The sequence below is a fragment of the Ceratotherium simum genome, chromosome 23, assembly GCF_057802395.1.
Source record: "Ceratotherium simum simum isolate JZ-2026a chromosome 23, ASM5780239v1, whole genome shotgun sequence".
NCBI classification, from domain to species: domain Eukaryota; kingdom Metazoa; phylum Chordata; class Mammalia; order Perissodactyla; family Rhinocerotidae; genus Ceratotherium; species Ceratotherium simum.
In genome coordinates, this window is record NC_141922.1 from 40,566,130 (window position 1) to 40,583,604 (window position 17,475).

Below are 17,475 nucleotides of genomic sequence, written 5' to 3' on the forward strand. Positions count from 1 at the left end.
TTGTGTGCACAGTTCTCTGGGGAATTGAAGGGGAGAGGAGAGATTGGCAAGGCAGGATTCAGGCATTCCTGAGTCTCGAGACACTGGCCTGTAAAACCCCAGGGTGTCAAATCCCACCTTGATTTGAGGGCTGCCCACTGACTCGCTGCCAGGCTGCTGGTGACAGCATATGAGACCATCAGTACAGCATTAGATGTGGAGGAGCCCACTTCCAGTCACGTGAACTTAAAAGCTTTCTCAGGTCAGGAGAATTCCAGCCCATTCAACTCTGACATCCTTTGCCGCATGTTTTGGGTTCTTCGCATAACTTCCTTGGTTGCAAAATTGTACTTGGAAAAAGAGAGGCCAAACTAAGGGGACAGACGTGTGGGGTGAGCTATGTGCGTCACTCAGAGATGCCTGTGTTCTCCAGTCCTCGTGTACTTCAACAAAATCCTTTCCTGGTCGTTTTGCCTGAAATTTCTACACTCTCCTTTACAGACAGAAAGAGTACTTCCCTGACTGTAGCTCTTCGGTCCTCCAGATCTCCGAGTTGGAAACCAGTCTCTCCACGTTCAGTCTCTGCCTAAAATGTGAGAAATCACTGAGGTGTCTCCAAGCATAAACGAAAGTTTGGTGCAAAGTAATAAAGCTTAAGATTGATGGTCTCTGATTTACAGTCTGGTCACATTCCAAGGCTTCTCAGCAGGGATCAGTCTGCAAGCGGATGGCATTAGTAGAAAGTGGATATTTTAAAGAGGAGCATTTGGGTTTTAAAGTTTGTTGATGACAGAGTAAGAAAAACCAAATTTGTCATTTAGAGAAATGGTAGAACCAATTTGCTTGCTGAGTATATATTAGCCTCACACATAGAGTCAGCTTCACAAAACCTCTCCTCCCCAGGGCACGACTGTATTTTAAAACTCAAAGAAAGTATTTTATTGATTTTGACAATAACAGGGAAGTGTTCTTGGCTAAATTGTGTCTCCCCCACCCCAAATTCATATGTTGAAGTCCAAACCCCCAGTTGGTCAGAATGTGACTGTATTTGGAGATAGGACTTTTAAGGAGGTGATTAAGTTAAGATGAGGCCATCAGGGTAGGTCCTAATCCAATCTGACTGTCGTCCTCATAAGAAGAGGAGATTTGGATACAAAAAGAGGCACCAGGGATGTGCGTGCCCAGAGGAAAGACCATGTGAAGATGGAGCAGGAGGGCAGCCACCTGCAAGTCAAGGAGAGAGGCCGCAGGAGAAACCAACCCTGCCCACACCTTGATTCCAGCCTCCGGAATTGTGAGAAAAGAAATTTCTGCTGTTTAAGCTACTCAGGGGGTCAGCCCCCTGGCGTAGTGGTTAAGTGCGCCTCCGCTGCTGGCGGCCCGGGTTTGGATCCCAGCGCGCACCAATGCACCGCTTGTCAGGCCATGCTGTGGCGGCGTCCAGTCTTCCTCAGGAAAAAGAGGAGGATTGGCATGGATGTTAGCTCAGGGCTGATCTTCCTCACAAAAAAAAAAAAAAAGCCACTCAGTCTGTGGTATTTTGCTATGGTAGCCCTAGCAGACTAATACAGGAGAAATACAATACTTAACATCTTCAGGGGGTGGGGGAGATCATGCTGGAAACATGCTGAATTAGCTGATGAATTAAAAATCTGACCTTTCAATATAAAAGTCAATCCTCCCATCCCTTGTCTCCAACTTAAATATGAACCATCCCCTTCTCACTGAGGGTAACTGATATAGGAGAATATAGAGAAAAGCGTTGAAGGCAGCAGTAATGCCACGCTAAATCCCCATGCTGTGTATCATTCTGAGTATGGACCTCAATATGATTTTTTAAATGTACCATATGTTTGACATATTATTAAATGCAAGCATTCATAAGAAGATAGAAATTCATAAAGGATATAGAAATTCAGATTCAACTAATGTTTATCAGTTGCCTGTGTATCAGATGTTGTAATGATAGTAATATTACCCAACACTTATCTAGCACAGTTCTAACTGCTTTACATACATTAACTCATTTAACCTTCACAACAAACCATTGAGGTAGTTATCATTATTATCCAATTTACAGATGAAGCTAATGAAACAGAGAGAGGTTAAGAGACTTATAAAACGTGGCTAACAATAGTATCTACCTCATAGGGTTGTTGCAATTATACATAAAATATTTCAAACAGGTTCTAGGACTTAGTAATATTTGATCAATGTAGTTTATTGTATTTTTATCACACTGCCTCCCTAATTAGAGAAGGTTGAATTTGAGAGTCAAGAGATATCTTAGGGCCGGCCCCATGGCTTAGCGGTTAAGTGCGCGCGCTCCGCTGCTGGCGCCCCGGGTTCGGATCCCGGGCGCGCACCGACGCACTGCTTCTCTGGTCATGCTAAGGCCACGTCCCACATACAGCAACTAGAAGGACGTGCCGCTGTGACATACAACTATCTACTGGGGCTTTGGGGGAAAAATAAATAAATAAAATTATAAAAAAAAAAAGAGAGACATCTTAGCGCTATTTGTTTCACATTTATTGAGCAATTACTATGTGCCAGGCATTGTGCTATACCCTGGATGGTAATGACAAGCAAATACCGAATGTAAGACCTCTTACGAGAAAGGCAAGCAAGAGAAGCCAAGCTTTTAGCAGTGATTATCCCCAGGAAGTGCAACTGAGGAGGAATGACTTTCAGGTTTTGATTTTATATACATCTGTACACTGACTTTTTTTTGATAAGCAAAAACTGATTTTGTAATTTAAAAACCAATCAAGGGGAAAAGATCTTAAAAAGAACATGAATGCTTGAGATTACGATCACTCAAGCTCAGTCAATGATTCAAGAAAAACATATTGCAAGTCTACTCTGTAAAAGATGAAAAGTACAGTAAGTGGCTTTTGCCCCCAAAAGTTTACAATCTGCTTGGGCAGTTAAGATGCAAACAAGACCAAAGTTACCCCAAAAGACAAGGCAGTCAGTAAAAACCAGGTGAGCAAACACAATAGAAAATTGACCCTCAAAGACAGAGATAAATGGTCTTTGAAAAATGTACAGTTTTGGATAGAAATTAACACAGATTTAGTGGCAGCTGACGAATTACAAATACAGGGCCTCAACTAAAGCAAAAGGAGGACCTTAGTTGGTAATCCACCCTTGATCACCTGACTATGGAAATAAATTCAGTACCATCTAAACTGAAATGAGCAGTTAGATGAGACTCTGGCATTTGAATTTAATGTTCCACTAACTCAGAGGTGTGGAAACATTGTCAAAAAAAGTCCTGAGTCTGGCTAAGAAGTGAATTTTCATGCAGGTCAAGTCATAATTTTGGGATGAGTCAAAGTACTGGAACCACTGTTATGGAAGTGTTGAATCTGAAAACTCACTGCATCCACTCACCAGTCGCTGGACATGGTGAATCCACCAAATGTCTTTAAATGAATAGTTTGGCCTTGCTGTCCCCATTTTCTTACCACCGACTCCCTCTGTCTTGAAATCGGCCCTTTACCCCACCCCTCTTGATCATTACCAACGGCCTCCTGGTCATCTTTGTGTCCCTAATGCCGAGCAGAGTGCCTGGCAAAGAGTTTGGAAATATTTGCTGAGATGAATCAATGACTCAACTCATGGCTTTTTCTCTAAGTTTTATTCCCTTTGGCTTCCTTGGAGCGTGACATTCATATTGACCTGGACTAGAAATTCTCTTTCCCACCATATTCCATGACTCTTCTGATTCTCTTTCCTACCTCCCCACCCCACCCCGCTTAGGCTGTTCCTTCATGGATATTTTTCCTGCTTCCACTTCTCCCTCCTGCTCCCCCCATGGTGGCTACCACCCAAGGCCCAGGGCTTCACTCTCTCTGCACTCCATATTTCATGACATCCAGGAAATGATAATAATATGTTGTAGTAATAATAATAATGATAATTGCCTAGTATGTAGTAGGAACTTTACTCATTATCTTATTTAATCCCACAAAACCCACTGATGTAGGTATTATTATTACTCTACATTATAGATGAGAAAACTTAGGTCAGAAAATTAAATGACTTACTCAAAGACACATGACTCACAAGTAGCAGAACTGGGATTTGGGCCCAGGTCTTACTGTATTGAAGGTCCAGATGCCTTCACAACAAATAAAAATCACATAAATAAACATTTAAAATGAAAAAATACATGGAAATTAAAATTTAGAAAGAAATGGACTATGCTGCTTCCTGACTGCATCATTGGTTCTAACCTCTCCCCATCATGTTAGTGCTGTTTTCTGCTCCCTCTTGACGTTTCCTTGTTGGTGTCCCACCTCAACTTCAAGCTCACTTTGTCTAAAACTACTCATTATCTTTTCTAAAAATCTGTGCCCATCATTCTTCCTTCACTGTTGCCATCACTCTCAGAGTCATGGAAGCTCAAACTCAGAAGTCACTTGTGACTTTTTCTTCTCCCCTTTATTTATAGCACTTTCTTTCATCCCTTACTCCTTCCCTCTCCATTCCTACAGTCATACTCAAAGCCTGGCTCTTGTCACCTCTCACCTGAGGATTACCAGAGTCTCCTAACTGGTCTTTCCATCCCTCACCATCTTCCTCCTGGAATCCATCCTGCAATTTGCCACAAGATTAAGTTTCCTAAAATAAGGCTTTGCATTTGTCACTCCCAGTTAGAACCCTTCAGTGTCTCTTTTTCAGAGAGAAAGTCCAGACTCTTTAGTCTGATTTTCAAAACCCTGAACACTCTGGTTCCACCTGATATCTTCAACTTCATCTCTTACTTCACACCTGCAGGAATTCTCTGCTTCGACAGAGTAGATCTCCTCAACGGTTTAAGTCAGACTGGCTGGCCTTAACTAGGGTGATCCTATAATTTATCATCCAAACTGGAATCCCCATGAAAGTGAAAGGGAGTGCTACTGAGAACTGAGCCAACAGGCATAAACTGGGATTGTCCTGGTTTAACTGGGATTTATGGTCACCATATTCTTACCATTCCCTGCCCACCTACATACAGGCCACCCAGACCAGCTGGTAATGAAATTCTTCCAGGGTCTCAACCAGCCTTGACTCTCCTCTCAATTTCCTGCTCTCAGTCTGCCACCTGGAGTCTCTGTCTTTGACAAGCCCCTTCAGATTGATGTCCTCAGGTTAGGCTGTTCAGCTTTCAATTTGGCATTCTCTCTGTGACAGTCTCCCTGCTCTGCCAGCTCCCAGGAGCAAGGCCCTCCCAAGGCAGGCTCAGCCCTCAAGCTTTGAGAGCACTGCCACCTCCACACCATCACTGCCTTTCATGTCTCCCCTTGTCTTGGACATTTGTCCAATCGCTACTCTTTCTTCCTTGCCCAGATCTTCCCCATCCTAGCCATTAGGATGTCCCTCTTCTCTGACCTTCTGTAGTCTCCATTATCTCCATCACTTGCTTTGCACTCAGCACAGCCTCATCAAGCAGCAATTGAGCTTTTAAGAATTTGTTCAGTCTCCCTGACCAAGGCGACTGGCAACAAAGATCCACCACCTCTTAATTATCTCACTCTCAGCCTCTACCTGCTCAGGCACTTGGTTGAGGAGGAGGATGATAGGAACACCTGATGGATGAGACCAGGGTCGCACAGAGTCTCTCCCATTTTCCACTCTTCTGCTTGGGACGCTCACCCCCACCCCCCTCCACCCGCTGCCCCCAAGGAAAGGCAGACATCCTTACATGCTAATAGCAGCGGGAAGAGAAACACCCATCTCTAATGAACACAGCCCACAGTTCTAAAGAACAATTGCTCCCTGGTAACCACAGCACCTACTGTCATGCTTGCAGCTCTTCAATAAATACCAATCCCAGAACTTACAGCAAAACCCTTAGATACCCAAAGGTTCCCTACTACACAGGGACGACTAGGCAATTATTTTGCAACACTCAGAGAACTGGGTTACTCACTACCCTCCAGTTTCCCAAGGGCCAAGGCAGGTCTCCTGCCCCAGCCACAACCCCTACTTCCCCTGCCCCATCTACTCCCTGTCACCCCCACAAGCTCTGGGCCCTCCCGGTGCCTTCCCTCACCCTCATCAACCAGACACCTCGGCCCTATTTCCTGACGCTCATCCACTGGCCTTACTCCCAGTGGCCTGATTTCCTTCTGACCCAACAGCACCCAAAATTTCTACCCATTTAACAACAGACAAGGGGAAAAAAATATATAAAACAAAATAGATAGTATGACCTCATTTTGTTAAACATTAACAAAATGTTTTGAAGTAGATATTTATATGTGGAAAGGTCTGGCAGAAAATACAATAAACTACTAATAGTGATTTTCTCATCTAAGTCCCTCAATGAAAGTATATTACTTGCATAATAAAAATTAATGAAGCAAAAATAATAACAGTTGGCATTTATACGTTGGCTTCTTTTTTGCCAGTGTTAGTGGACATGGTACCCTGCCACCCGTCATGGTCACCATCGCAGATTAAGAAAAAAAACAAAACAAAACAACTCTAAGGCTTAGTAAACCAATTCCATTTGCAGACCTCTGATGAGGGTGGTTTTCATCCCCATCAGTGTATAAAAACAAACACACAAATCCATGATACTCTCATCACTCCCTGCAAAGAGCAGGCCACCACCAGCATGCTTTGTTCTGTTGCTTTTTCCTTCCACATTCCTAGCTAAGAATCAAGGTATGCTAGAAACTGTAAATTCTATGTGCAAAAGAATAATCATTCACTGTTTGAGGGACAATACAACAGGGCCCCCGAAAACAATGCGATATGGAAAAGAAAACACAGGATTTAGAGTTAGTAAATGTAGGTTCCAGTCCTGATGTCAGTCGAGTCCTTTTCCTTTCTTTCCTTCTAGATTTTCTACCTCATAAGTATCCAGTTCAGTTTATTGAACACCTACTGGGGCCAGCCCGATGGCGCAAGTGGTTAAGTGCGCGCGCTCTGCTGCGGCAGCCAGGGGTTCGCCAGATCGGATCCCGGGCGTGCACCAACGCACTGCTTGGCAAGCCATGCTGTGGTGGCATCCCATATAAAACTGGAGGAAGAGGGGCACGGATGTTAGCCCAGGGCCAGTCTTCCTCAGCAAAAAAAGAGGAGGATTGGCAGATGTTAGCACAGGGCTGATCTCCTCACAAAAAAATAAATAAATAAAATAAAACTCAGCTCTTTAAAAAAAAAAAAAAGAACACCTACTATTTGCCAGGCACTGTTTGTTGGTGGAAGGATGAATGAGACTGTGCGAGTTAAAAGGGCTTTGCAGACAAACTGGGACGTGCCACACATACACATTAGGGATGTGCAGGCCTGCTCTGCAGGTGCTGAGGAGAACCACTATCCATCACTGAAGAAATCAGATGCCACTCCCACTCTCCCACTTCTCGCCAGGTCATGCAATGTGGAGTCGCCCAAGCGGGAAGCCACTCAACTGACTGCAAGCTAGTGCCTGCTGTTGCGAGCACTGCCCTCGAGACTTCTTACCTGGGCTTGTGTCTGAGGCTACTGTTTGTTTTCTCTGACCATCGTGTCTTATTACAACAGCTGGGCTCTTACACCTGGCGGTCACTTGGACCTGTCACTGAACTACAGATCCAATACTTAGGAGGAAGGCTGCCTATGTCTTTGAGGTGCTGCTCAGCAACCTTGCCCACCACCAAGTGAATTTCATGTATAACACATGAAATATATTGAAGTCAGGCCATCTCAAACATACCCTCCAAATTTGATGAAAATTCGCCCAGTCCTTTTCAAGGGAGGCAGTAACGACAATTATATTTACATAGATTATCATAAATATACCTTTCGCTGAGGACCCAGGATGAGAAAATGCTAACCTCAGCCACAAATGAAGTCTTTCAAGTTCAAATTCTGACTAACAACTAGGCCAGAGAACTGAGCAAGGTGTTGAAACTCAAAGGAAAGCAATTGGACACGTGGGGACCTCCCCCCTCCCTCCTTACTCTTCTTAACTTGTCCTTCCTCATTAAGCAAGGCTGGGGGAAATACTCACCCACACACCTTCTCCCGTCCTCGGCCAGGATGTAGCCACTGTAGCACTGGCAGACGAAGGAGCCCAGCACATTCACACAGAGCTGCTCGCAGCCGTGGTCCTCCACCGCACACAGATCCTGGACTGAGGCAGAGTCACACCATTAGAACACAGTTCTGAAGGACGTGACCCTCAGCACAGGGCCACGCAACAAGCAACTCCACAGCACTTGTTCAAATAACTTTTAAAAACATTCTAAGCGTTGATATATGATCACAGTGGAAAATCTGGAAAACACAGAAAAGCATATAAAAGAAAATCTGCCTGTAATCCTCCCACCTGTAATCCTACCACCCAGAGGCAACCGCTGTCAACATTTTGGTGAGTTTCTATGTATATATAAAAACATATTTTTCAAAGTTGGAATCATTCACCTCTATTAAATGCATTAAGTGATTTTAAATTAATATCAATTTGTATTTTTCCCACGTCAGCACAAGTGCTGTGAAAACATTCTGACGGTTCTTGAGGAGGGTAAGTTACCATGAGCAGGTATTTGCATTTGTCTGCATGAAGAACCATTCTTGTTCTTTGAAAACTGAAATGCTTTGTAATCACATCTCAGTCTCTGATGTACACGGAGATAATCTGGCACTGTCTGTGACATTTTGCAGATGGGGAAGCTGAGAGAGGGCACAGTGAAAAGACCTGCTACTCCACCAAAAACATGGTAGGTCTAAGAAGAGCCCCTAATTCCAAGTCTGCATCAGGCCCTTTGGACATACTTTTTCTCATTCCATTTGTCTACTAGAAGAATCTTTGAAAATCCTCTTTGTGCTCTATTTATTCATTGCAGTAACAAATGAGAAAAATGGGAAGCCAAAAGAGGTTAGGTAGAAGTAATAAAGATTACCAGGGAGCAATGGATGTACCGTTATTAACTATATTTATTATGTGTCCACAAAGTGCTGAGCCCTGGCTACTTATTCAAATGCAATATAAGAATGCATTCAATGAATGCATTGACTGCAGTGGAACTAAGAATATATCAGAGGCTGAAAAGGTTAAAGGCACTTTCAATCCATCACTGACTCAGTCTCTCCGTTGAAGAAATAGGCTGACACAACAGCATTATGTCTCAGCAAGGAGAACGGCTTGGTTTCATAACTAGCTCTTCCAGTGACTTTACCATTAAAGTTGGAGAAAATCGGAGAGCATTAATGGGATTGAATACATTAAAAAAAATTTTATCTGGTAAAAAGTTATCACTATGACACTTATGATAAAAACTCAATTAACTAGAAAGTTTGATTAATCCCTGAATCCAATGGCTACACTTTAATGTAGTCTCCTAAATCTTTGAGCTTCAGAGTTTATTATGCTTTTAAAGAAATATAAAGTATCAAATTGATAAAAAGGTGAAAGCTGATTTATTCATCACGTCTATTAAATGCATTTAATAACTTAAAAAATAAAATCTACATCATAACATTAAAAAATGCATAGGTCTAAGATTCCATGAACAAGGATTCTGGTTTTAAAATGCCAAAAGAAGTATTTTCATTCCCAAATCAATTAAGTAGATGAAAAAAATTATAGATGCAAATTCCTTTATCTCTTACCAGTATATTTATGTTTTAGACTTCCAATTGGGAACTCCAATTGAGATTTCCAACGGATTTAGAGATAAAGAAAAACACTAATAACAAGGAAAAACTTCAGCTCATGCATAAATCATAGTGAATAATTGAAGAATGACAAAACCTACAGTTTTGTGACAGAGATCTAGGAAAAATCTGAATCACAGGATACTCTTCATTTATTCAATAAATGAAGCACCTACTTTGTCCCAGGCACTGGGGATGTAGTGTGAATCAAACAGACAATGGGGTTCCTGCTGTCACGTAACTTGAATTCTAACGTGAAGGTCTAGGAAGACTGTTTCTGACTGAAAGCACAGCGAATGCAAAGGTCTCGAGGTGGAACAAACTGGCCCCATTTGAGGACCGGAAAGGCCAGAGTGGCTATCAGATGCACCCTAAATAACTAAAACATAAGACAGAACACGATAGAAATGCATGAGAGATGCTGACAGTACAATGGGAGTCCAGAATGCGCATGGATTACCGCCAGGCTGGGATGGATAGGAAAAGGCCTACAGATAAGTGTGAGAGAACGGAGACAAACGGCACGCTGGGCTGCGGGAACAGCCTGAGTAAATGTATAGAAATGGAGGAAAGCAGGACAGGCGTGGTAGCTAAAGTCCACTCCAGGAATCCCAGGGGAAGTAGCAGGAGGGAGGATCAGAAGGACAATTGACACCAGATGGCAGAGGCCTGAAAGAAGGCTGAGTAATCTGAACTCCATTCAGCAGGCAATGGGGACCACTCATGGTAAATCCTTAAAAAGACGACGGGCGATTTCACCTGAGTCGTGCTTTAGGACAAATTTGGCCGCATCAGTTTCTCTCAGCTCTGGGAAACTTCAAGGACTTCCAGCACAATTAAATGGAAACCACTGCTTTGTTGGGAACGGCAGTAGTTTTCTGAATTCCATGCTGAAATAGCTTTGGTTTGCTTGCATGTTGATGGAAAAATTAACCTCTTGATATGAGGACCTTCAACTGTTCTTCGGAGCTTTTGGCCTCACCCAGCGGCTGTCAGTGCGCCCCTGCCCTCTCCCCTCCCGGCTCGTATCACAATGTTGATGACAGCGGCAGTGACGTAGTGATGTATTTACCGTGTCTCCCTGGCTAGACTCGAAGCTCCCTACTTGGGAGGGGAGAGGCCCTGCATAAAGACCCGATGGCTGGAAAGCGACACCCCAGCACACTGGAACAAGCTACCCCCCAAATCTCAAGCCCATCTCTGAAGGTGGGGGGCAGGAACGTCTCCGCCTGGGTCCCCCTTCTCTGCTCCAGCTGCTGCTTTGCCTCTGTGTCCAGCAGGAACCCTGCCCAACAGCGCTTACAACGGAGTGGTGGGAGTACAGGTGATTTTTATTCTTACTTATAATGATCTGTTTTCAAATTTTCTAACACGAGTTGATAGCACGAGCTTTTATAATAATGAAAAAAATGAACATGTTACACAAGAACCCCTTTGAAGTAGCATTTCAAAAGCAGGACCTTGAAGCAGTAACCCTTTTCTCCAAAAGACTTCCCACACAGGGTAGGTGGAGAGGCAATGAAATGTTGATTCCTTTCAGGACAGGCTGGGGTGCCCGCAGGACAGTCTGCGAATGCAAGGTCTGGTCTACAGAAGCAGCAGTGCCCGACCTCGGCTGCCCATTAAAACCCTCTGGGGAGCTTTTGAAAATCTGATGCCCAATCCCTCCCCCCTTAAATCGGACTGGCTGGAGGTGGGATGCAGGCAGCAGTGTTTGTTAAACCTCTCCAGGTAACTCCAGTGTGCTACCAGGTCGAGAGTCCTTAAACCTCATGGATAAAAAGTCCTCACAGTCCTCCAAGCGGAAGGTGCCCGACCCAGCAGTCATCTCCCTTTATTAACTGAGACTGCCAGGCTCAGTTTCCTCCCTTAAACAAAGCTCAGAATTACTGCTGTCCTTGGTCCCCTCTCCAAGGGGCTGAAAGAACCCCAGACACTACGTGAGGGTGCAAAGTGTGGTAGGAACAGGATTATCGCTCGCATTCCAGAAGGACGGTCCCACAAACAGCAAGCTTGCCAGTTGGCTCCGCTGTGTATTGTCCTTTCGTACTGTTTTTAGAACATTGAGGATTTATGGCCACTAGTGATCTGTACCGTCCCAAGGGAAACCATTGAGGGATTAATTTAATTAAACAAAGACCAAGGAATAAATACAGACTAGGTTCTGACAAAACAACTTGGTTGTTTTTCTGGCAGCGGTCACTTCCCTTTGAAATGAATACAGATGTTTTTGGATGATTCCTTGTGCTTTTGAAAAACAGCACTTCTTTTTCTCACAGCCTGGGAGGATTTCACTGAAGGGTGATTAAACCGTGGGGGATGGGAGAAGCAGTGGATTCAGAGTTCCCATTACCCTTCCACCTTCTCAAACCAGTGACCCCCACTCATGCTCACGACTTCAGTCAAATGTCACCTCCTCCAGGAAGCCTTCTCCAGGTTGGCTGGGCTTAGAGCTCCTGCCTCTGGCTCCTCTAGCAGTGTACACATGGCTCCACTCTAGCACTTATGCATTCATCCTACGGTACTGAAAGGACTGATCACATGTCTGTCTGCCCCGTTGGAATGTGAGCTGGTCTGACTCAGTTTTGATTCCCCAGAGCCTAGCACCGTGTCCTAGCACATGTAGCTGGTGCTCCCTAAGTGTTCCTCTGCTGAAACAACAGTGACAAAGGCCCATACCCCCTGCATCCCAGCAGGGTTCCAGAGTCCTAAAACTACTCTCCTTCATCAGAAATGGGGTCCTGGAAAGATGAGTGAGATGGGAACAAAACTCCCCCCAAGTCTGTGTGCCTCTCCTCTTCCCCAGCAAGAGGTATTCCCATACCAGAAGAGGGCTCCGAGTACAGTGACGCCTGGGAACCAGCCCCCAGCCGCAGACACCGGAAGAACTGTCACGACAGCTAAGCTGTCTGCTGCGTCCCTGGGACCCAGCACAGTGCTAGCACATTGTTGGTGCTCAGTAAGTACTTGTGAATGGATGAATGAGCCCACATCCGTGTTACACAAACACAGGGCTGTCAGGAGTTCCTCCCTCATCAGTCTTGCCCAGGTTGTAATCTCTGAGCAGGACAGCATAAGTCTTGGAGTTCCTCAGGGTACCTTTCACACAGTAGGTGCTTAGTGGACATCTGTGGACTTGACTTGACAGCCACCAGCCTAGAGTACTCAGGGGGCTTTTATCTGACCACTCCCTGTTAGAGGTCAAGTTCCCCCTCATAGTTCCCCTTACCACAATTGTAATTTAACACTTAATTTGCAACTGATTATTTAACATCTATTTCCCCTGCCATATGACAGCAGTGCTTGCTTTGTTCAGCCCTCGAGCTCAAATATCTAGCATGGTATCTGGCCAATGTTTTTAAATATATTTGAATGACTGAATTCATTTATTCATTCATCAAATTGTTCAAAGTGCTGGGAAAACAACAGTGAATAAAACAGATAAAAAATCAGTCAGTTGATAGGGCCGGCCCAGTGGCACAGTGGTTAAGTTCCCGTGCTCCGCTTCGGCGGCCCAGGGTTCACGGGTTCGGATCCCAGGCACGGACCTCTGCACCGCTTATCAAGCCATGCTGTGGCAGGCGTCCCACAGATAAAGTAGAGGAAGATGGGCACGGATGTTAGCCCAGGGCCAATCTTCCTCAGCAAAAAGAGGAGGATTGGCAACAGATGTTAGCTCAGGGCTAGTCTTCCTCACAAAAAAAAAAAAAAATCAGTCAGTTGATCCCTGTCCCCAGGGAGCTGATATTTGAGTGGGGAGCCAGTGGTGTGCTAGGGCCAGCCTCCTACTGACTCATTCAACAGACCGTGCACACCTCTTCCCAACTCTGCATTCAGCAAGGCCAAGTGCGTAGCTTGAAATCAGCCACGGTGGCAGTATTGACACCATGGGAATTGGTGAATATTACAAATCAGATCTTTTTTCCCCCTGGAGATCTGGTTGTTAAACATTTACCAGCACGCCACTGACAGGGGCCAGATAAACAAAATAAACAGGTAAAACCATGTTATGTTAGATCTTATAAGTGCTGCAGAACAAAATTAAGCAGGAAAAGGTGGTTAGGAGTGTGGAGGGAAGGGAGCTTCTGTTCTAAATAGTGTGGTCAGAAGGCGGTCTCACTGAAAAAATTATTTTATACAAGGACCTGAGCGAGGTAATATGAAAAAGTAGGGATCAAGGGAATTGAGCCTCGGAGGGGGAGATCAAGGGCAGTTATGTTTCTTTAGACAGGGTGGGAGTGAGGCAACCAGGTAGAGTGAAAAGAATACTGTCTTTGGAGCCAGACCTGGCTTCAACTTTCAAAGAGGTTAAACAATTAAGTGGAGAAAACATCTTATTGCAGGGCTAAATGAGATAATTTTGATGAGTAAAGCAACTGACAGACAGTAGGTACTCAACAAACCTTTGCCTCCCTCTACCTTAGACTGGGGTGAAGAAAGGTCCTGGGGGTGCAGGCCTAGTCAAGCATGGAGGAGAGGTGGACCCCAACCAGATTTTGCCTACATCACAATTCTAATATAGTGTCACTTTACTGGGGGCCTATGAAAACCCCACACACGGACACTACATTCAGATTTCTCTAAATAACATCAACATATCTTTGACTAAATTCTGGTTTGTGAGTTCTAGGCTGAATTGATCTAATAAAGTAGGCAATTTTGAATTTTATAACTAAAGATCTCACCAAACTCAAGCAATGCCTTGTCAGAGGGCAACTGTTAGCACACAGCTGACAGCCAGCAAAATGTGCTTGCTTCTCTTAGTTCAGGGAGGATTTTAGAGGGATGTTAACTGCGTCTGCTCAGTCTTCCCAGGTGAAATAAATCAGTGAGGATTTGATTACTAAGAGCCTCAAGTTGTGCTCATATCCATCCCTCATGTTTTCCCCGAGGCTCGCATGCACCCTAGATTTAAGTGCCTTCCTTCATTTGTGATCTCAAAACCCTGAGTCAGCGCCTCAGCCCGGAGAACTTGGAAAACTTTCATCTGGTTACGCTGGACGAGGAGCACAAGACAAAGACTGTGGCTGCTGTGGCTGACATCATCCTGGGCGAAATCAAGGGTTTTCACTGACTTTTCAGAATTTTAGACAAGCCACACTACAGGCTATTGACACCAACAACAGTTTAATCTCTCCTTTGGAGTTACAGCAAAATGAACACCTTTCAAGAAACGCTCCACTTTTTTATAGCCCCTGCTGTTATTTAGCCTGCGACTTAGAAATCAGAAGTTATCTATCACAGCAGGAGAGAAGAGAAATGTATGACTAGGGCTGTTATTTCACTCGTGGGAAACAATGGGCTTTCCACCTGCTCCAACCCGAAAGCTCGTTCAGAGTTAGGGTGCCACAAACTCAGGCAAAACCCAAGCCTGCGTTTTGGGGACCGTGCTCCTCCTTTCACTATGTCTGAAAGCACTCATCTTATTTTGACAGCTGCAGTTTGGATTTAAAGACTTGCAACAGTAAATGTGAGTCATCGGCCTCGTGCTTCTAGGCTGGAAGAAACCAAACAATCCCAATGTCACCGAGAAAAACCTGTTCTTTCAGGCAAACTCCAGCTGTGCCTTGCATCCTTTCCTCCAACAGTTTAATTCTTTTTCAATCCATTCTCCTATTCACTAACAGGACTTCAGTTTTCTTTTGAGAAGGGAAAATAAAGGGGGGAGGATCCCCAAAATAAAGCCTTAAAACGTAAGTAAATCTGACCCAGTGAGGTTGATCAAAATCACAAATAAACAGGAGCTCTTTGCAATTTCCAAATGGCTATCACATCATCACGTTCTTAATATAAACTGCCTACTGAGTGGAATCTCCCAGGGAAAGATCTAGTTCAAGACATCTAGGTCAGTGGTTTTTAAACTTGGCTCACATGAGAATCCCCTAGAGGCTTGTTAAAACAAATTCCTGGGCCCCACCCCTAGAGTCCCTGATTCAGTAGGTCTAGGGTAGGGCCTGGGAATTTGCATTTCTAACAAGTTTCCCCCACAAAGCTGAAGCTGCTCTCTGGGGGACCACACTTTGAGAACTACTTGTCTAGGTGCTTGGGAAAATAGGAAAGCAGAGAACAAGCTGTACGAGGGTCAAACTCATTTTCCCCTGATGTGTAATAATTCTTTCACAACCGGCATTTCTCCACTCACATTTAGTCAGCTCAGTTCTCCCATCTCCCAGAGGGCTCTACTCACCCCAGATTCCTTTTTTTTTTTTTTTTAAACTATGCCCTGGCACAGCCTGAGGGTGAGAAAACTGCCCACGATGACCTCCCAGCCCCCGGGCCCAAGAGCCAGGGTGAAGGGGACACTCCATGCTGCAGGCTGCTCCCCACTCCTGCTCCACGTTCTGACATTTTTGGCTGCCCCAAAGCTCAGACCCTGACCTTCCCTTTCCACACTCCCTTTCTCCCTCCAAGATTTCATCCATTTTCAGGCTCAATTACCACCACCACCCACATCCAGTCACGCATTTTCCTTGAACTCTAATCCTCCAGCTCCAGCTGTACCCACCACTTGTGTGGGTTCCTTCCCGGACTCACCAGTTTTCCCTCAAAACCAGGCTGCCTCTCTGAAGTTATCTGTCAGTCTAAATTCAACTACCACCCCCCACCCCCCCATCCCCCATTTTATGTCATAAACTCCTCCCTGGGGCGGGATTATAGCTGCAGTTTCCTAATTAATTCTCTCGGCATAAGAAACACATGCACTGAATTGACTGAACTGATTAGAATTGTAAACTGATTGCATCTTTCATATTCTGCTCCGCATGTGCAGAGCACAAGGAAGCCAAGATCTGAGGGTTTACTGGGTCTCAAACATATAAGAGAAACACTCATTTTTCTCCCACCACCCCATTAAGAGCTCCTGGCCAATAAAGGGGAATCAATAAGTACTGAATGAATAAATGAACGAATGGATGGATGGTATTTCAGCCTCCACTCTCTACCTAACTGTAATCCTATGTATATATTATTGCTATATTCAATTTACTAAAATGTGGTTTTATCTTTGACACCCTCTGTTCAGCCCCCCACCCACCAAAGACCGCTGATGGAATTCAGCTTGAGAATCAAATCGCTCCATAATTTGTTCCAGCTTACATTCCTTTCTCTCATCCCCCACCAATGCCCCACACAAACTATTCCAGACAGGCAGTCTGGTCTCCTTAGCATCCCCTAAAGATAACAAGCAGTGCATTTCTCTTCTCTTCTTTGACTTGCTCCAAAATCCCCTCCTCCACAACGCCTTCCCTGAGTGTTCCATGACTCTTTCTCTGACCTCTTCTCTTGTAACCTTTTGTTTCAGCACCACTTACCCTTCCAAAACCACCTTGTTCTGACTATATATATAAGTTTTATTGAGTTATAAATGACATACAATAAACTGCACGTATTTAAAGTATACAATTTGATAAATCTGACATAATAAGATACCATCTCCATAATCTAGATAACAGACATATCTATCACCTCCAAACCCCCAAAGTTTCCTCGTGCCCCTTTGAATACCTCCTCCAGTCTCTCCCTTCCCCCTGGACCCAGGCAACCACTAATCTGCTCTCTGTCACAAAGGTTAGTGACCACTTTCCAAAATTTTATATGAATAGAATCATATTGTCTGTACTCTTTTCTGTCTGGTTTCTTTCATTCGACGTGGTTATTTTGAGATTCATTCAGCTTGCTGCACGTCAATAGTTCATGCTTTACGTTGTATGCATGTATCACAATTTGTTATCCATTCACCTGTTGATGGACATTTAGGTTGTTTCCAGTTTTGGGCTATTGCAAGTAAAGCTGTTGTGAACATTTGTGTTCAAATCTTTGACATAAACTTTAATTTCTTTTGGGTAAATACCTAAA

At 44.3% G+C, this 17,475-nt stretch overlaps 1 protein-coding gene across 2 annotated transcripts in view; it reads right to left on the reverse strand.

Moving 5' to 3' along the window:
- Positions 1–17,475, reverse strand: part of MATN2 (matrilin 2) — a 140,333-nt gene that overhangs the window by 57,514 nt on the left and 65,344 nt on the right. For both annotated transcript variants that reach the window (XM_004431194.3, XM_004431193.3), the window contains exon 5: positions 7,976–8,098. In XM_004431194.3, the coding sequence (XP_004431251.2) occupies positions 7,976–8,098 (123 nt within the window). The remainder of the gene's footprint in view (positions 1–7,975; positions 8,099–17,475) is intronic.